This window comes from Epinephelus fuscoguttatus, linkage group LG6 (assembly GCF_011397635.1).
Source record: "Epinephelus fuscoguttatus linkage group LG6, E.fuscoguttatus.final_Chr_v1".
Taxonomy (NCBI): domain Eukaryota; kingdom Metazoa; phylum Chordata; class Actinopteri; order Perciformes; family Serranidae; genus Epinephelus; species Epinephelus fuscoguttatus.
Window position 1 is genome coordinate 37,387,510 of NC_064757.1, and position 20,422 is coordinate 37,407,931.

Below are 20,422 nucleotides of genomic sequence, written 5' to 3' on the forward strand. Positions count from 1 at the left end.
TCAGCTCTATTTAATTTATAAAAGAATATTCAAGGGGATGTTGAAAAAGGAAAAATTGCAGTTCATCAGTGTATAAATCCATTTTTATATAAAGGTTGCCAGCGATTTCACTCTTAAATCATAGTTTAAATGTTTAAGAAGAGCAAACACTAACCACAAATATTTGTATATTAACACTATTGACAGAGTGACTGATAATATAAAATAATCAAATTATATTTCATGCCTGGATGTCATGTAAAAGTGACTGGATTTAAGTCATTTCAAGAAGGAGTTTCAGGTTATTTTTACCCTTCACAACATCCTACACACACAAGACAACTGACGAACTGACTCCTCCACATTTTTACAATGGTTCCAGTCTATACTTACATTCTATACTGGGGTAGTCATAGTTCATCTGTAAACGCTGTGTGTGGATGTGAGTGAATCAATAAATAATGGATGACCAAAGCCACATCACATCACATTTTGTTTAAACAGCTTCATTTACTGCACAAATCTCGACATCAGAGCAACATATTCAAAAAGATGTACAAACAAATCGACCATAGAAATACGCTTAGAAAAATTCAAAACCCTGTTTTACAAAATGACAAATTAAAAAGAGATTTTTTTATTTTTACATGTGTCTTCCACCGATTCTGTTCACATTGTCACTGGGAGTAAATGGTATTTACCTAAAATAAAATCTAAAACAAACCCCAAACCTAAAATGTTACAAGATCAGCGGGCTCTTCTGTTTGTACAGTATCTTCCTGCTGCTGCGGATTTGTGTCAGACGTTTCTGCATCCTCATGATCACCTGAAATACACACCAGAGGAACACTTTTACATTACCAGGCATTTTAATGTTTCATTTACAAACTAGAAAATCAGTGTAAACCGTGATGAGGTCATACTTGATGGGATACGATGTATCTGGACGAGCGTTGTGTGGCGTCCGTTGGTTACTGGAGGCAGCTGGGGGACGGTATCTTGAAAGAGCTGCTCGTCGTCTGACTCCACCAGGCTCAGCACGTCTCCTCTGTCCTCCTCCATATGGCTGGAGAGCAGAAATATTTTTGTAATGTTACAGTGTTGCAGGGCAGGAATTTTATCATCATAAATACCTGAGACTCAAATCTCTGGTTGGTAAACTTAGGATTATTATGTGTTGTGGAAACATCTGTATCCAAATTCCAAGCAGGATTAGAGGTGTTTTGAGGATGTGGTGCAGTCACACTGGAAGAGTGACCAAATCAAAGGTGCCCTCTGGAATTATTGGTCACTACTGCATAAGCCTTGTATAAACCTCATGCACATGATACGTCGTCGACTATTCGACAGTTGTCAGCAGTAACTTACATTCCCCGACAAAAACAGAGAAAAACAGCTAGTTTGTAAAATTGGATGTAAAGAATAAAGGTTTCAAATGTACCCCAAAAATCTGTTCAACAAGTTTTTAATCAGGAAAATGCACTCAACATATTACAGCTACAATTGGTAACTTTTATGACTCGACAACTGTCACACACTTTTTACTGACCTCCCATAAAACAACACCGAGCGACTTCAGCTCATTCAAAAGTTTGCAGTTTGGCTATGAACCAGAACCAAGGAGAGAGAGCACATCAGGCCACTCTGAGCTGCTCTGCACTGGCCTCAAGTTACATTTAGATTTTAAGCTCCTCCTCCTTGTATACAAAGCCCTACATGGGCTCAGATGAAGCTACATTGCTAACTCCCTTGTTAACTATTTGCCTCCAAGAACACTGCAATCATCTGCTGCTGGTGGAGGCTCCCAGCAACAGCCAGAATATGATCAGGGATGCAGCCTTTGTCAGTGACGCCCCAAAGCTATGAATCACACTACCTATAGATATCAGGGAAGCTAGCTCGCTAAATATTTTTAAAATCAGCTCTGACCTTCGTGATACAGGTCTGAAACTCTTTCTATTTACACCTCACGCTGCTGCAGCGCTTTAAAAATCTTCCTTGATTTTATGATTTATAGTTTTACATTTACAGTTCAGTTCATTGTTCATTCTGTTTTCATGTGAAGCATTCAGTGCTTATACTGCCCTTATTGTAAAGCACTTTAGGCTACATTTCTTGCATGAAAGGTGCTATATAAATAAATGTATCATTATTATTTATTATTATTAAAGTTAACGAGCAGAGATTGACATGATTGACAGCTGCTCTCCTCGACTCTGATTGGTTGTTTCATTCATGTGCAGTTAATTCTTGCAAATGCCATTAGAAGCACCAAGAGGAGGCAGAGGAATATGATTTCAGAGTATCTGTCTTATGTACTACTGAGTAGGGACAGTTTCGGCAAATAGGCCCATGGCAAAAAGTTATTTTTATTAAAGTTACCACTGCAGATTTAAAGAGGCCTTGAGGATACATGTAAACAAATGTAAAGAAACTTCATAACTTCAAAACCTCATCAGGGTACCTTTAAGTTCAAGCATGTCAGTGTGAAAATTAACTGCTTGTTTGTTCCTTTGTCCAAAACTGCAATGTGCAACGGAAATCTAGGAGCATACAAATATGGGAGTGGTAACAAACTTCACATCTTGTGCAAACATGCGTGCAAAATTAGCATCTCTGCTTCTTTTCGGATGGATTCATGACCAGTGCGATTATCAAACACCGGTGCCAAATAGTGAGAAAAGAGAGAAGCTCGGGGTATTCAATGTAGAGACTCAAAAACTGATTTTACTGCTGCAACAAATCAATCAACTGAAAGTTTAGCTTCAAGAACAGAATTATTTTAATCCCTTTAATGCTTTTTCATGATTAAAAGAAGCATTAAGTGAGTATTAGATAAGTAATTGTAAGGTACTCACCCAAAGCCATCTCCTGAAACAAAAAATAAGAAAAGAAATTGTGAAATTAGTATGCTGGATTTTTATGATTTATACTTGTATTCTTCTGAAGCACAGATGCAGTGAATGAGATTTTATGTGTGCAAAGAATGATCATGACAAAGGTTAAGGGCAGCAGAGTTATTTGTTGCATGCGTTTGTGACTTTTGCACTGTTGCAAAGATAAGACAAAAGTTACCCAGACAAATCCGGTGTCGGCTGGAGTAAATGGTTTTAGCCACGACCGCGGCTGATCCCACGATCAGCGCCGCTATGAAGATGCCGATGATTGCTCCTGTGTATGCGGAGGAGGCTGTCGAGACAAAACACCACGACAGGAGAGGATTACGGAGCAGAAAAAGGGAGGAGCAGCAGGTTTATCAGCATTCCACAGGTGGAGTCCACACCTGCAGTGACTGGCTTATTGTTTAAATCTGTGGTTCATTCATACGCTGTAAGAACTGTATGTTCACCTCACTGTTTGTTACTCATCACCCTCTGACGTTAAAGCTTCCCTTTGTTTACATTTTTTAAAAATACATCTATTTATAAAAATACAATACCACGCTGACTGAAATCAGCCCAAACCATTCCTGTCATCCTAAACTCACTCTTCACAGTGAGGTAGACTTCCAGCACGCAGATGGCGAGGGGGTTCTCGCTGCGGCAGAAGTAGATGCCTTCATCATCCTTGCTGATGTTGAGTATGGTCAGCTTGAAGACGGGGCCTTCTTCAGACAGGACGTACTTCGATCCAGGAATAATGTCCTCCTGCTGGAGCCCTTTCCTCCACGTGGTGTTTGCGGGGGGGATGGACACGGCCTCAGTGCAGGTTAGAGTTATATCGGTCCCCTCCAGAGCCGTGGCCATCGGCTCACCGTCAGGGTACGGACGCTCTGGAAGAGACAGACAAACATTGCTTTCAGACAGTAAACATGATTTGTCCAAAGGGTCAGTACTTTACGAGTTCATGTTTTAATCAATCACCTAATCTTACACCTCATCTTCAAAGCATTATAAACATCCAGGAATGCAGATAAGCTCACCCAAGCCTATAAACTGACACACACTTTTGCGTCACCACATTGTTTGTGCAATCCTATCCTGCGATGATAACCCCAGCACTACTGAGTGACTCACTATCCGCATGTCCTGCATGCAACACTGTGTCCTCATGTGCACGCTACCAACTGTGTCTCTGTGGGCGCAGCACTACTTAAAATACAGTAAATATGAGAATATTAATTGTTAGAACTAAACACTGAAGTCTATACAGTAAGCAGAGCACCGTGGTGAAGTTGAGTCTTTATACTACAACAAAGTGTTAAACTTTATAGGAAGAACAGAGTTGATCATATGTATTGTGACTAGAGTTTATGACAGGAAGGGCCTGTCTACAGAGGAGGAGGTACATTTGAGCTGTAAGTATAAAAATATTTGTTCTAGGTGTTTGCAGCACTGAAAAACTACATTTCATCACATTCCAGGACCAGTGTTAGCTACTCTGGATAGTCCACAGATCTGAGCTGTGAACAGTTTTTTTGGAACCACTTTTCACTAAATAAATGGTCCCAAAGATTACCCAGAGTCAAGCCCCTCTGCACACCAAATCTGTATTTTGCACGTGTTTTTTTTAATACATTGTCTATTAAAATTGTTACACACAGAAACCTTGCACACTCACTCTGATGCATTTAATTACGGAAGCGTATTGCATTCACTTGACAAATAAAAAAAAATCTGTTTTATTGAATGATTTTTTCTGTTTTTCTACGTAATTTTTTCTGTTTTTCGTGCTTTTTTTCGTGGTAATTTTCTTTCTGTTTTTCGTGGTATCTTTTTTGTTTTGTTTTTTCTGGGTAATTTTTTCTGTTTTTCTGAGTATTTTTTGTCTGAGTTAAGAGAGCAATAGAACAACAGACTCTTTCATTCCTTTCTTGAGAGCTCGATATAATGGAAGCAAACATGACCCACTTGTTTAGTTTAATCCAGTTTTACTTTGTTTAAGGTTTGAGACACTGGGAGATACTCTTGTCTTTAAGTCGTATAGATGGTGTTATCATTAGTTTGTCGACTTTACGCAGGCACCTTAAGACTTTGCAGTTGTTCAGACGAAAAGCCCATTCAGATCTGCTGGACATTGCAGTGTTTCTCCAGAATCAGTTGGACACATAACCCAAAACAAAGTAAAACTGGATTAAACTAAACAAGCGGGTCATGTTTGCTTCCATTATATCGAGCTCTCAAGAAAGGAATGAAAGCGTCTGTTTTAGTGTCTGTCTATTGCTCTCTGAACTCAGAAAAAAAAAATACTCAGAAAAACAGAAAAAAATACTCAAACAGATTTTTTGTTATTTGTCAAGTGAATGCAATACGCTTCCGTATTTAATTGTTCTGTTTGTTGCAAAATTAACAGTACAAGACAAAATGGTGTCTTCAAACAGTGAGGATGATTATGTGGTTTTCTCAATTCTTAAAAGCAGAAAAAAAGGGAAATTATTGAGTCTATTGAATCCTGAGAAGGCGTCCAGACCAAGCAAAGTTTTACTGTTCCTGCTGATAATGGAGCTGTGGAATAACCCCAGTCATTTCCAGGTGACTATTCTAAGATGGCAGTGGTCCGGTTGGATACGCTGCTAGCAATACTGAAATCATCATTCATTTAGTAATAATGGAGACATGACCGCAGGTGGAAATGGTGCCAGCCTGACTGGATCGCCAGTCAGCCTTCATTTTACCGGGAGATCGTACCAGGTGGCAGACAGATCCACAAAGTGAAAGCGAGGTCTAAAGGGAACCAGCATAATCACTGATGGTGTCGTTATTCTTTAGCCATTACATTATACAATTAATATTAACTTCATAATGATATATTAAAGGAACAGCGTGTAAGATTTAGGGGGGTTTAGTGGAATCTAGTGGTGAGGATTAAAGACTGCAACCATCTGAAACTCCTCACAGTTAGAGTTCCTTCAGTGCTCACTGTTCAGGAGGTTTTTACCAGGAGCGGATCAGGTGATTAAAACTGGTAAATACACTATAAATAAAGCAGTTTCACATTACATATCAGTGTTTTACTGATGCTGTTCATGTCAGATGGGCTTCTAACTACAGTGGCCAATACAAAAATGAGAACGGCCCTATCTAGAGCCAGTGTTTGTTTTGTCCGCTCTGGGCTACTGTAGGAACATGGTGGTGCAGCGTGGAGATCTTTGACAAGGACCTGCTTCCTATGTAGATAGAAACAGCTCATTCTAAGGTAACGAAAACACAATGATTCTAATTATCTGGTGATTATACACTAAAGAAACATACCATAAATCCAAAACATTGGACCTTTAACACTTGAATGAAGAGAGATGTAATTTTTCAATGTTTTAAATGCAGGTATAACACCGAAATCTGTGACCCCGTACCAGACTCCCTTTAAAAATCATGGAGTTCTGTGAGTTGCTGAGAGGTTAGGAGTTGGGACTTTAGGGGCTGGGCTATGGATTCTGATGGGTCACAGAAGTTGGTGTAACACAAGAAACAAAATCCTTCTGACCTCCACTGCACTGGGGTGGAGGCTGTTTTCTACAAACCTCACTGCAGATACTTTTTATGCAGATTAGTTCCTTGTTTTAAGGGAAGCTGCTTATAAAATATTGAAATGTTATTTATCAATCAAGTTGCACCACAAACTGTCACTCTAAACTGTGGTGGTGTGGAGGCAGAAACCTCAGAGACACATACCTCAAAACCCCAACAAATAAAACAATCTACATCTCTGTATTCAACTGGTGGTAATTAAGAAAATATGTCTTTTTTTAATTGGATGAACTGACCCTTTAAATAAAAGTAAGGTCAAAAGTAAGAATACTGAGCACGAGTAGGAGAGTCAGTGTGGTTCTCAAGTGGAAAGTACATAAAAGATTCAGCAGTTGCACATCTCAGGATTGTTCAGAGGCTCATTTCACCTCGACATACTTACTGAGGGGAAACCAACACGACTTCTCTGTTCCCGGAGCAAGCGCCGGGTGCTGGGCCATGCACCTCAGCGTCTCCCCGTCGGACAGCACTGAGCGGTTCAGCATCACCGACAGGCTGTCCGTCTCCTCTGAGGCATAAATGTGCCCTTTCCAGCCAGCGTCTTGGTCACCCTGGTCTTCCCCCCAGCGTAGTGTCGGGGTGGGATACGCTCCAGACCAGGTGCAGTTGAACTGGATGTGGGAGGGGTCCTGCGCTGGTGCCCACATACACTCAGGGTGTCTGTCTGGAGCATCTAGTCAGGACACAAAAAGACATCAGTAAGGAAGTAAACAAAAAATTACAGAAGAAACTGAGTACTATGACTGCTGTCACTGAAATATCGAGCTTATCCCTGTATGTGCATTCATTACACGAGGATTTAGACGCAGTTTCCTTTAATATTGACAGAGGATAAATATGTCACCTTGCGTGGCATCTTCACCCCCATCAGTGTATAAATGTGTGTGTAAATGGGTGAATGAGCGGCAAAGTGTGAAATGCTTTGTTCGATAAGGTAGAAAGACGCTATATAAAAACAGTCCCATTTCATCCAGTATTTTACACCCTTGTCTTTTAGTACTCTAAGAATATCATCATCTTTTCCATGGAGCATAGGTACAATAGTTAGCTGTGTTTATACAGTGGGAGTGTGTTACTTTGCAGTTAGCATTTGGTAATAGTTGCAGCCAAGAAGATCAGCAGGGGGTAGAAGCCAAGCGGCAACAGCCTGGGCTGAAAAATGAAGCCAACACAGAAGTGCCAAAAACTGCAGTTCCTCGAATGGCAACTTCACACCCTGGTCTCTGAAGCTAATTCCCCCGTTCACGACAATTGTACAATTGAAATTGTAAATTTCTATACAACTCAACTGTTTAAATGTTATTAATGCTTAAAGTTATGCATAATTAAGGGCCTGGTCGCTATGAATGACAGATAGTGACTTTGCTTTTGGTCAGATCCACCCTCTCATCCTAATATGGTCACTTCTGGCTCCAAAAATCCAAGATGGCGACAGCTAAAATGCCAGGCTCAAGCCTTTAAACAGAGGTCCAATAAGAGAAGTCCAGTAATATTTAATACAGTCTAGGACAGAAATGCAGTATCCCTGACATTAATCACCACATCTTCTCCCAAAAAGGCTGACTTTGCAGCCCACACCAAAATGTGTGGGCATGGTCCACACCACCTCTTGCAGAGGCACCAGGTCCCAGTTAATTTGCATTTCTGCCTCGGAATTGTAAAAGAAAAAGAAACTTATTAGATTTTTCCAACAAAAATCTTTTCTCCTCTTACTGGTGAAAGTATGCTGAGTTTCCAAGACTTTTCCCAGCAGCAAACCTCTTTATATATTTTCATTTTTACCTTTTTTCCCCCAACGTTTTCTTTCTTAAACAAAATATGTACATAACCTCATATTTAGTCAACATTAACATCTTCTTTATGACTGTGATTTCTGCATTTTGCCCAATATAAATGGTGCTGACATGATTTCAGTTTCAAGTTCCTTAACTTCACTCCTGCATAAGAAAGTTTCTACATATATCACTGTAACTCATCACACATATCCAGGTAGAAGCTGATAAACCTACAAATAATCTAGGGTAATCATAGAGCTGCCCCCTGAAAGTCGACCAAACGTTAGTCGATCAGAAAGTTCATTAGTCGGCAGTATTTCATCAGATGCTCAGTCACAGAAAAAAACAACAACAACAACAAACAAACGTGAAACTCTATTAGGAGCTGCACCTTGTCAAAATAAATCAAAACTGGTCCATGTGGGAATTTAATTTGAAAGGACAGACACAGGAAGTGTCCACGCTCAGCAGTCAGACAGGAGTCAGGTTCATTTCCAGGGCTGGTACCTGTGGTTATTCCACAGGCTAGTTAATAACATGTCGGACAGGAAATCCAAAGTGTGGGATCATTTTGAGAAGGTGAAGGACGAACCCAAGGTGATATGTAAACTCATCATCATTGGTCGACTACAAACATGACGTATCATCTGAAACATGGAAGTAGCTACATGCCCATTAGCCCACAGCGTCATTAACAGGCGGCTCGCTCAGTGTGTGACGTGCACTTGGAGATAAAATATAGGCCTATATTAATGAAGGTTCATTAGTACGGTTTTGTATTTCTCTGTAATGTAGCACAGTGTTAACAATGTTACTGATACTATTCTTTCTCACACCTTCAGCTCAAACCACCAAAATATATCATTTAATAATTAAATTAATATCATAAAAAAGTGGGCGACTAGTCGACTAATGGCCCTAAATGACGACTATTGGTAGACTATGAAAAAACTTAGTTGAGTAATTTAATTTAGTAATTTGGTAGTAAAATTCTGAGGCAGAAATCTCCTTTAAATAAATCTAAATTTATATATCAGTCCTTTTCTAGGAAATTACAAGAAACTACTGAACCTTTAAAACAACTATTCCATTAAGTGTGTATCGAGGTTCATCTTATGATGCCTTTTGGTCAGATGAACCATAAAGAATTATTTGGGAGCATTCTTTTATAAACAGGCTGATACATAAAAGTAAAACTCTATGAGGAAAGTAGTTGGAGCTTGACTTCCTGTAGAACAGTCATGCATTTTGAAGTCCAGGAAATCAGCAAAAACACAGGAAATTCCATGTGTTGAGAGTTAAGGAAGTTCATTCAGTGTACGACCTCCTGTATTACCTCCTGATAAAACTGTTCCTAACAGACGCCACACTGTTGAAATGATCGGTAACATCACAGTGAAATGCTGCGTTTACTTTATCTCTTCATGCTGTCTGTCCGGACACATTTGAGTCACCTTTGTTGACTTTCACTTGTCTCTGCTGCTATTGGATGATGACTCAGCTTTTAATCCTGCCAATCCTATCATTCTCAAACATGTGCTTTGGGTTTGTTTTGTGGTAGCACAGAGGTGGAGTCAGAGATTATAGGGAAGACTGTGGATATTTGAACTTAACACCGAAACAAATACACCCCGCCTGTCAGTGCTCCTTCAGAAGCTCCGGTAGTAGCTACTGTGTTATTCACATTTCACTGTGTAGACGTGGAAGAGGATAAGTAGCTGATATAGTGTTGTGTATCTTGGTCTGAGCCACTTGGCTTGTTTCCCATTTCCAGAGCCAGAGCTGTGTACGAACTATTAAATGTAAAAATAACATGGCTACCGTGACGTCACCCATTGGTTTGTGGACTCCCATTCTGAAGCCTCGAGTTTCAGCACTTCAGCTGTCGCCACCTTGGATTTTAGGAGCCAGAAGTGACCATATTTGGGTGAGAGGCTGTCACTGTGGAGGAGCCAGGGGTGGATCTGACTGAGAAGTCAATGACACTATTAGCAGACAGCCTGACACTTGAAGTGGCTCACCCTTAGTTGTGCATAACTTTAAGCCTTAATAAAATGTAAACGCGTGAGTTATATAAAAATTCACCCCCGTACAGTTGTGATCAAGGGGGAAATTTGTTATAAAGACTGAAACTGGTTTTTGTACCAGGCTGTAAACATGTTTATTTCAGCTGTAAAGTTGGGCATTTCAACATGGGGGTGTATTGGGACTGACTGGCTTCTGGAGCCAGCCTCAAGTGGCCATTCAGAGAACTGCAATTTTTGGCACTTCCGTGTTGGCTTCATTTTTCAGCCCTGGTGGTTGCAGCTTGATATGAACACTGGATTTCTTTTTCAGTGCACAGTCATGCTTTCAGTGCACAGCTCACGCACCTCAATAACTCAATCTTGTTTTTGTTTTTTGTAAAACATACTTTTGGGGGCTTTCTTTGCCCCAAAAAAATATCAGACGAAAAGTTATAGGGTGAAATGGAGATGACATGCAGCAAAGGGCCATGGATTGGAATTGAACCCGTGGCTGCTGTGGCAAGGACACAGCCTTTGTACATGGGGCGCCTGCTCGACCAAGTGAGTTGGGTGAACTGTTATTTTGTTTTTTGCAAGAACATATTAATTGCAGAATTAAAAAATAAGCCTTAATCAAGGTCAGATAATTAATGACATTAATATCAGAACACACTTTTTGCCTCCCTTTTTAGGGAGGGAGTATTTTATAGCGCTATGATTCAGGTTTTCTCTCTTTTTATTTCCTTTTCTTTAGATATCTGTTTTGAGAGAACTGTATTAGTACTGATATATTTTGTACGCAACCTTAGGATTGACAATATTTCTGATTATGGCCTTTTTTGGATAAAAAACATCTCAGTGTACATGCCTGCTTGACTTGTTTGTTTTTTAGCTGAATGCTAAGTCTTGTTTAATTTTTATTGATTAGATATTTCCCAATCAAAATAGCAAAAAAATAAAAAGCAAAGAAAATCATTTTAAATGTTTTTTTTTCTTCTACAGCTTTTTTGTGTTTCAAAAGGTGTGGCTGCATTAGACAGATACAAACAAATACAAATTATATTTTTTTGTTTATTGTTTACAAGAAAAACTAACATAACTAAATTCTTGACAGTTTCAATATGTCAGTTCTCAACATTGTCGGTATCAAAGTCAACAAATAACACAGAATGTGTTCAAAACTGAACAAAAAATAAATAAACCATCACATCATCAAATTAATATTTAGTAGTCCTGCCACTGGCACGTAGTAGAGCTCTAATCCTGGCTGGCATGTTCCCCACGAGCCTTTCACACTGTTGAGGGGTAATCTTGTCCCATTCTTCTTGAATTACTGCTTTTAATTCTTCTAAATTCTTTGGTTTATGCTTTGAAACAGACCTTTTGATAATCCACCACAGATTTTCAATGGGGTTCATGTCCAGGGATTGAGCTGGCCATTCTGTGCTCCTGCAGCCAAGTTCTACTGGCCTTGGATGTGTGGCAAGGGGCATTATCTTGTTGAAACATCCAGTTTTTACCTCGACGGAACAGTGCACGCGCAGAAGGGAGCATGTGGGTTTGGAGAATGGTACAATACTTGGTAGAGTTCAATGTGCCATCACAGACAGTGAGATGACCAACACCAGCAGCACTCATACATCCCCAAACAATGATACTGCCTCCACCATGCTTGACAGTAGGTACTGTATATGCTGGAGATAATGCTTCGCCTGGTCTTCTGCGTACCCTCACATTAGTAGGAGGAAGATAAAGCTGGAAACTGGACTCATCTGACCACAAAATCTTCTTCCAATTCCTGGCTGTCCAGTTCTTGTGTGCCTGGGCCCAACGACGCCGGGATAACCTCTGTCTCTCATTGATCAGGGGCTTCTTGATAGCCTTGTAGGACCTTAAGCCATGATCTAAAAGTCAGCCATGTACAGTGCAGGTGGAACACTGGACACCAGTTTGGTTTGACCACTGCTGCTGAAGCTCCTGTGATGTCATTCGGCGGTTTTGCCTGCACATGCGGATCAGGATGCGGTCATTTCGATCTTGGTTTGTCTTCCAAGCTGTTGGTTCGTCTGTATTTCTGCAGAGTGTATCCAACTGCTGAAGGACTGCATTTGCACTTCCTGGCTATCTGGCGGCAGCTGTACCCTTCAGGCGTGTTTCCTGCGTTAGGTTCCTTGTTTTAGCCATTTTTGTGTCTGAAGAACTTTCAAATGTGCTGGCTTTATGTAGACACGAAGCTTGGCAACAAAAATTGTCTTTTAACAAAAAGAACGACCTTCATCACTGGTACCAAAATGACCCAATACTCAAAATTTCTTCTGTATTTTTATGGAACCAATCAATTTTAAGTTTTTAATGGCTTTTTTAGGATTTATTTAGTATTTTGGCTGTGACTGTACTAAAAGAAATTGCACTTGAAGACCTAAGAGTGATTCTTAATGCAATATTTCACAAATGCATGGGGTGTCCGAAAACTTTTTCCACCACTGTATATTGCCATAAATTGTTTTCTCATGGCTTAAAAAAGACGCTGACTCTTGCCATTTCCAGCGCCCCCTCTAAAGTGCAGTCCAATGAATAAAACCATTAAAGTAATACTTTTCAACATCAGACCTTTACTTGTATTCTTCTCACGGTACTTACGGTACACTAGCAGCTGTGTGCTCTTATTGACTGCCTGGTGAGACACAGGGTTGTGGGCTCTGCAGGTGTAAACTCCCTGAGCGCTGGGCTGGATGTCTTCTATCTTGTAGTTCAGCCAGGGTCCAGAGGTTGAAGCCAGCGACGTGTTGCTGGAAGAAGCTCCGCTGAAGGCCCAGGTCAGCTCCTGGGAGGGGTAGGAGGAGCCGGAGCAGTTAAAGGAGACACTTGAACCCTGAGTGACAGTGAGCGTCCCGTTGGCCAGGGCAGTGGCTGGACTGACGGACACAGACACGTTTTCTGGACCACCTGAAGGGAACACAAACCGTTCTTACAATTAACACTTATTTCTATTTCAGATCAATCTGGCATTTTATGAAAGTGGTGTTGAAGTAGCAACAGGTGCACATGACAATTTTCTGAAACCTTAAGTGACGTCTTCAAACTGCTTGGTTCGTCCAACTAATAGCGCAAAACTCAAAATTTACTGTCATACGAGCTGGAACTAAGTGATATCAGTGGTGGAAGAAATACTCAGGTCTTATGTTTAAAGTGGTGATACCACAGTGTAGAAATACTCTGTTACAAGTAAATATCACGCATTCAAAATTTTACTAAGTAAAATTACCATTAAAATACACTTAAAAGTAACAGTTTGTAGGATTTAGTGGCATCAAGCTGTGAGGATTGAGGATTGCAGCCAGCTGAAATTTCTCCCAGGTGTGGACTCTTGGCCAGGATTCCTTCAGTGTTCATTGTTCAGGAGGTTTATATACAGTCAAATTGCCTGCAGAGGTCTCTTCCTCTCCGTAACAAATATCTTGGTGGGTTTTTATCATATTAAAAATCATCAACGCTATTTTGCTTGCCATGGAGGGGCTGCTAACTATGGTGGTCGACACAAAAACACAAATGGCCCTACATAGAGCCAGTGTTTGGATTGTCTGTTCAGGGCTACTGTAGAAACATGCCAATGAACATGGCGGTTTCTGTGGACAAGGACCCTCTTATTTTTAGGTGATTATTCACTAAAGAAAACATACTAATCAATTTCTGCCAATATATACGCCTAAATTCTACACACTGGTCCTTTTAAAGTGTTAAAGTAGAAGTACTCATTACGCTGTTTGGCCCATTTCAGAATATTGTACATTAGAAAACTAGGCTCTAATGACAGATGCATTAATGTGTACATCACTTTAATGTTGCAGCTGGTAAAGGTGGGGCTAATTTAATGACTTTGTATACTTCTGGGTATCTTAACCTTTAATAGTACCTCACCATTTATTAAGTAATTTTTGATTTAATAATCTGACTCTACAGAGTAACTAAATGTGTTGAAGTAAATATAGTGGACTGAAAAATCCAATATTAGTTAGTTAAGTCAACACTAATAAAATGGAAATACTCAAGTGAAGTACCTTGACATTGGACTTAAGTACAGTACCTGAGTAAATGTACCTAGCTACATCTCACCACTGGATTTTTGGCATTCTGGCTTAAGGTCCAGTGTGTAGCATTTAGATAGATATATTGGCAGAAATGTAATAGTATATAATTAACATGTTTGCATGATATGACTTGTTGTGTTTCCGTTACCTTAGAATGAGCCGTTTATATCCTCATAGTGAGCAGGTCCTCATCTATGAAGTCGCCATGTTGCACCGCCATGTTTCTAAAGTGGCCCAGAATGGACAAACTGAACATTGGCTCTAGGTAGGGCCGTTGGCGTGTTTGCTTTTTCACGTCAGTCACTGTATTAAGCAGATACTCCAGAATGAGCAGCACTGGAAAAACAAATGTTTTCTAACATGAAACCAGTTTAAATCACAAAATCTGTTTGCTTTGGAGAGGAAGTGACCTCTGAAGATTAGGGATGGGTGATACTACAAAATTTGGTTTCGATCTGATACTAAGTAATACAAGGCCAGAATCACCGCCAGAAGCTTGGACACGGAGGCATTTCTCTCCTCCTCCCTTGTTTTGGTTGCAGCTTCAAGTTCTCTTTCTGGTGTTTTTCCTCTTTCATTAATCTATCACTGCTATTATGCTATTAGCAGACATAATTTCCATGTTGAATATTCACAGACAGCATTTCTACCACTTTAAATCACCAGGTTCATTTGTTTTTGTGAGGGAAAGACCTCTGTGGGTAATTCAGCTTCCAGTAAAAACCTCCTGAACCTCTGGATCTTAAATTATCATAGAAAAAAGGTGAGCACACATTAGCAGGTATTAAGCTAAAAGGCATCTCCGACATGCCAAACCACGTAGAAGAAGATTTGTAATATAAGACTGCTTTATTCAGGGTATTTACCGGTTTAAATCCCAATCCATTTGTTTTGGAGAGGAGTAGACCTCTGCAGATAATTCGGCTCAAATGAACAATGAAAACTAAGAGAATTATAGCCGGGAGAAGTTTCAGCTGGTTGTAATCTGCTATCCTCACTGCAAGGTGCCACTAAATCACTCTAAATCTTACACTTTGGACCTTTAAAAAACTAACTAAAACATAATTAAACTATGCACATATATTTGTAAAACTTTTCTGTCAGGACTAATCAATAAATGATTTTAGTTTTACACTTAATCATTACTCAATAATGAAAATTAACTGTGAGTTGCAGCTTTGGGTATCACTTTCTCTTTGTGTCCTGTACACTATCATACACACTCAGTAGCCATCTGTTTGTGACTGTGTGTTATGTTGAAGAACCAGTTTGTATTACAGAAATTCCTGCTACAAAGGAACTCTAGTAAACGTAGGAAACCCCCGTTGTGCTCTCATTACTGGACAGATGAGCATCCACTTACTGGTTATATATATATATATATATATATATATATATATTTGTATGTAATAATTGATATCATTATTGATTATATACAAAAAATATATTTTTTAGACAATTTCAAAATAAGAGCATTATTATTATTGATTATGAATTATTAATAATTGTCAATTATTGTTATTATAAATATTAATATTATTACTACTATATCCATTTTTTAATTCATTTTTTCTTATCCGGGGCCAGGTCACGGGGCAGCGTTCTTGTTCTAGTTATTATAAAATAATAATAATAATAATAATAATTATTATTATTATTATTACTGTGTCGTATTTCATGAATGGAGTTTGGCGGAATATTTTACGTGGAGAACAATGGGAGGTGTAGCTGAATTCAAAGTGCCAGTATGTACAGTACAGGCCAAAAGTTTGGACACACCTTCTCATTCAATGTGTTTTCTTTATTTTCATGACTATTTACATTGTAGATTCTCACTGAAGGCATCAAAACTATGAATGAACACATGTGGAGTTATGTACTTAACAAAAAAAAGGTGAAATAACTGAAAACATGTTTTATATTCTAGTTTCTTCAAAATAGCCACCCTTTGCTCTGATTACTGCTTTGCACACTCTTGGCATTCTCTCCATGAGCTTCAAGAGGTAGTCACCTGAAATGGTTTCCACTTCACAGGTGTACCTTATCAGGGTTAATTAGTGGAATTTCTTGCTTTATCAATGGGGTTGGGACCATCAGTTGTGTTGTGCAGAAGTCAGGTTAATACACAGCCGACAGCCCTATTACAACTGTTAAAATTCATATTATGGCAAGAACCAATCAGCTAACTAAAGAAAAACAAGTGGCCATCATTACTTTAAGAAATGAAGGTCAGTCAGTCCGGAAAATTGCAAATCTTTAAATGTGTCCCCAAGTGGAGTCGCAAAAACCATCAAGCGCTACAACGAAACTGGCACACATGAGGACCGACCCAGGAAAGGAAGACCAAGAGTCAACAGCAGCTCAGATCAGAGACCAGATGAATGCCACACAGAGTTCTAGCAGCAGACCCATCTCTAGAACAACTGTTAAGAGGAGACTGCGCGAATCAGGCCTTCATGGTCAAATAGCTGCTAGGAAACCACTGCTAAGGAGAGGCAACAAGCAGAAGAGATTTGATTGGGCCAAGAAACACAAGGAATGGACAATAGACCAGTGGAAATCTGTGCTTTGGTCTGATGAGTCCAAATTTGAGATCTTTGCTTCCAACCGCCGTGTCTTTGTGAGACGCAGAAAAGGTGAACGGATGGATTCCACATGCCTGGTTCCCACTGTGAAGCATGGAGGAGGAGGTGTGATGGTGTGGGGGTGTTTTGCTGGTGACACTGTTGGGATTTATTCAAAATTGAAGGCACACTGAACCAGCATGGCTACCACAGCATCCTGCAGCGACATGCCATCCCATCCGGTTTGCATTTAGTTGGACGATCATTTATTTTTCAACAGGACAATGACCCCAAACACACCTCCAGGCTGTGTAAGGGCTATTTGACCAAGAAGGAGAGTGATGGAGTGCTGCGGCAGATGACCTGGCCTCCACAGTCACCGGACCTGAACCCAATCGAGATGGTTTGGGGTGAGCTGGACCGCAGAGTGAAGGCAAAGGGCCAACAAGTGCTAAACACCTCTGGGAACTCCTTCAAGACTGTTGGAAAACCATTTCAGGTGACTACCTCTTGAAGCTCATGGAGAGAATGCCAAGAGTGTGCAAAGCAGTAATCAGAGCAAAGGGTGGCTATTTTGAAGAAACTAGAATATAAAACATGTTTTCAGTTATTTCACCTTTTTTTGTTAAGTACATAACTCCACATGTGTTCATTCATAGTTTTGATGCCTTCAGTGAGAATCTACAACGTAAATAGTCATGAAAATAAAGAAAATGCATTGAATGAGAAGGTGTGTCCAAACTTTTGGCCTGTACTGTATATTTTTAAAGTTTTGTCACGACTACAGAAATACTAGGTAACCGCTAAAGTATAAAGTGACTGACAGCTAATTGTACTCTGTCTCCTACCACACTAATCTTGTACCTCCACTGTTAATTAACTTAACTAAGCTTGTAACAAATGTGGAGGTCGTCTGTGATCTTAATCCTGTGTGAATTTGACATGTCCACAATCTCTCAACTAAAAACTCACACACAAATTACCTACCATGTTTCACAAAAAAAAAACCCAAAAAAACAAAAAACAAAAAAAACCTTGTGAATCGGCATCTCTGTGATTTGGGGTCATATTAAGTTTTTGTTTGTTTTCTCTGCACCTGGTTTCTGCCTCTTTTCTGGTAGTAAATTATGAGGGCTGCGCTGGCAATTAGAAATGAGAGTATTGGCATAATTTTGGGTTCAGGAGGCTCATCTCACTACACAGCATAAAGACCTGTTTGCAGAAAAAATGAATAATTAAATTTAAATCAATCAGAAGAATGAAAGATGATGAGATGGATGACATGTGACAATGTGTGGCAGAATCGGTTCTTTTTGTTAAACCCACATTTAACAGAGAGGGAGGTTAACACTGCATTACTGCTCATAGCGCTGTGTAGTGTTTCTGTTATGTAGAGTGGAGTTAGAAATGACAGTGGGCATCATCAGAGTTTGCTTATCCTGTGCAAATTGTGGCGCAGGAGGCAGCGTTTTGTGTGTGTTCCACATATTTATCTGTAATGACTCTCACTCTTTACACCAAAAAGGTAACACACAAACAAGGTACAAAGGTCCAAAAAGCTAACAAAACAGACAGAACAGGCAAAAATCCTTAAATACAAAACAAGCAAAGTTAAAAAATAATCCAAAGAATCAAACACAGAGAATGAAGGAGCAAAGACAATCTAGCAGAGACATGAGGAGCTGGTGGGTATATACCCTCCTGAGATCCTGTGTCCTCATATGAGGACATCACATTTTGGGTTTACTTGACCTAAACTTAATTCTACTTTACTTAGCCCTGTTGTCCTTGTTCATGGACACTTTTTTGTCCCACCTAGTGGCAGTAAGAGCACAATATACTAATCCATGTAAAAACAAGATGGCAGCCATCTCTGCCAAGTCAGTCTGCAGCTGATCCAGACACAAAAGTGGACAAGGTCCAAAACCTGATCACATGTTATGGCTGAAACTTATTATTATTACTTATTATAATTAATTATGTTTATAGTTTGATATGGCAACACATTTGACCACTTTTAGTAACAGTAACAAGGTTTGACACGATTAATTAGGAAGTACTAGTGCGGGTGTGGTTAATGAAAAGCAGGAAAACACAGGAAACTGCAGTGACACATGGGGACAGTACGTCAAAAATAAAACAGGAGTTATAAAACCTTTTTGGCCAACTTTGCACAAGGGCTGGGTGATATGGAGGTGGGGTTAATTATAGCCCAGCTGGGTTGATTAAAAATGTTAGAGTAATGGCAGTGTTGACTGTTAACACTCAACTCAAGAATGAAAGACATGATTTCCAACTTTTTATAATGCTTTATTTTGCATAAACTTCAAAGAGGAGTTTGTGAATATTTCTTTAGTTTGAATAAAATAATTCAAGAGGGTTTTTTTTGTTTGTTTTGAAATTTCTCTTTTGACTGTGGGATAAAAACCAGAGCAACCCGGAGAAAACCCAACCTAACTGACTCAATTACAAACTAACTAGCTAACTAACAAATTACCTAACCAAAGCAGCAGGCAGTAGGCCCTACTAATGTCTAACTTAGTTCTGCAGTTCCCAAACAGCCTCACGGACACTCGTGGGACATTTGGGTCCTCCTACTAGCTGCTAAAACTTGCACGTCTGTATTTCATGCTGATGATGTGGGTAGCAAGAGGCCTATGAAGGCAAGTGTGGTGAGGGGAGCCAACAGCTGTTGGGAGTGCTGCATCCTGATGGCCTTCAACTACCCTCTTTTAAACTGGCCTAACTTTTTCCCTGTCAGTCCACAGAACTCTTTTCCTTTCTGGTGACGTTATCGCTGTCCCAACCCTCCTCTAGCTCCTTGAGCTTAGCAGGGTCCTCCTTAGCCCCACTTGGCCTTGGTGGCAGTGGTGACACAGGCCTGTTCCTCCCTCTACTCCAAAGAAGGAGAACAGGCCTGTGTGTCACCACTAGTTTTGAGATAGTCTGTTTGCAGAGCTCGGACTCTGAGGCTGTATTCTCTACATCATCGATGGCTCCTGTATTCTCCTGCTGACCAGCAGCCCTTACTGTGGACACTACGTGTTCTTATGCTGACAGCAGAAGACTCTGCGGAGGCTTCCTTCAGGGCCTCAGGTGTAACTGAGGTCAGGTGACCCTGGTTGGAGTACATCCTGCACTGATGGAAAGCCACTGGAGTCCATCTTTCATTCTGCATATCTCTGAAACATGTGAAAGTGATGAATTCATGGATTTGCTGATGTCCCAATTTTGCACTCAGTCCTGCTAAATGTTCTTGTGTCTCTGTTTATCATATCTAATATATCCTTTATGTGGTTTAAAATAGATTATCAGTGCGTTTTCTCACCAGATTTGCTTGTGAAAAAAGCAGACCAGACCCTGCTGGGGGCGCTAATGTTATACATCATCCCTCTAAACCTGACTGAAAATTCTTTCCCATCAGGCCCGACTGGCCCATCTCTTATAAGTGAGGTGGTTACATAGGTCAGATTTATTCTAATTGGGCTATTATTCTGATTATTATTGGAATTTTAGGGTCCATGTAAATGCACCTGAATAACA

At 40.0% G+C, this 20,422-nt stretch overlaps 1 protein-coding gene across 1 annotated transcript; it reads right to left on the minus strand.

Annotated features, from left to right (window-relative positions):
- Nucleotides 1–469: 469 nt before the first annotated feature.
- On the minus strand, nucleotides 470–20,012 carry vsig10 (V-set and immunoglobulin domain containing 10). Its single transcript, XM_049577722.1, has 7 exons — nucleotides 19,910–20,012; nucleotides 12,868–13,194; nucleotides 6,829–7,119; nucleotides 3,467–3,751; nucleotides 2,838–3,168; nucleotides 903–1,045; nucleotides 470–805 (listed from the first exon to the last, which is right to left on the minus strand). The coding sequence occupies exons 1-5, from the start codon at nucleotides 20,010–20,012 to the stop codon at nucleotides 2,951–2,953; spliced, it is 1,224 nt and encodes a 407-aa protein (XP_049433679.1). The 3' UTR covers nucleotides 470–805; nucleotides 903–1,045; nucleotides 2,838–2,950.
- Between the last annotated feature and the right edge of the window lie 410 nt (nucleotides 20,013–20,422).

Excerpts from the sequence above, each read along its gene's own strand:
- vsig10 (XM_049577722.1), bottom strand. The coding sequence starts at position 20,012 with ATGTACTCCAACCAGGGTCACCTGACCTCAGTTACACCTGAGGCCCTG. Across the intron at positions 13,195-19,909 it reads AAGAACACGTAGTGTCCACA|AACGGTTTGTGTTCCCTTCA; the intron begins GTAAGGGCTGCT and ends GTTAATTGTAAG. Across the intron at positions 7,120-12,867 it reads CACACAGCTGCTAGTGTACC|ATGCTCCAGACAGACACCCT; the intron begins GTAAGTACCGTG and ends TGTCCTGACTAG.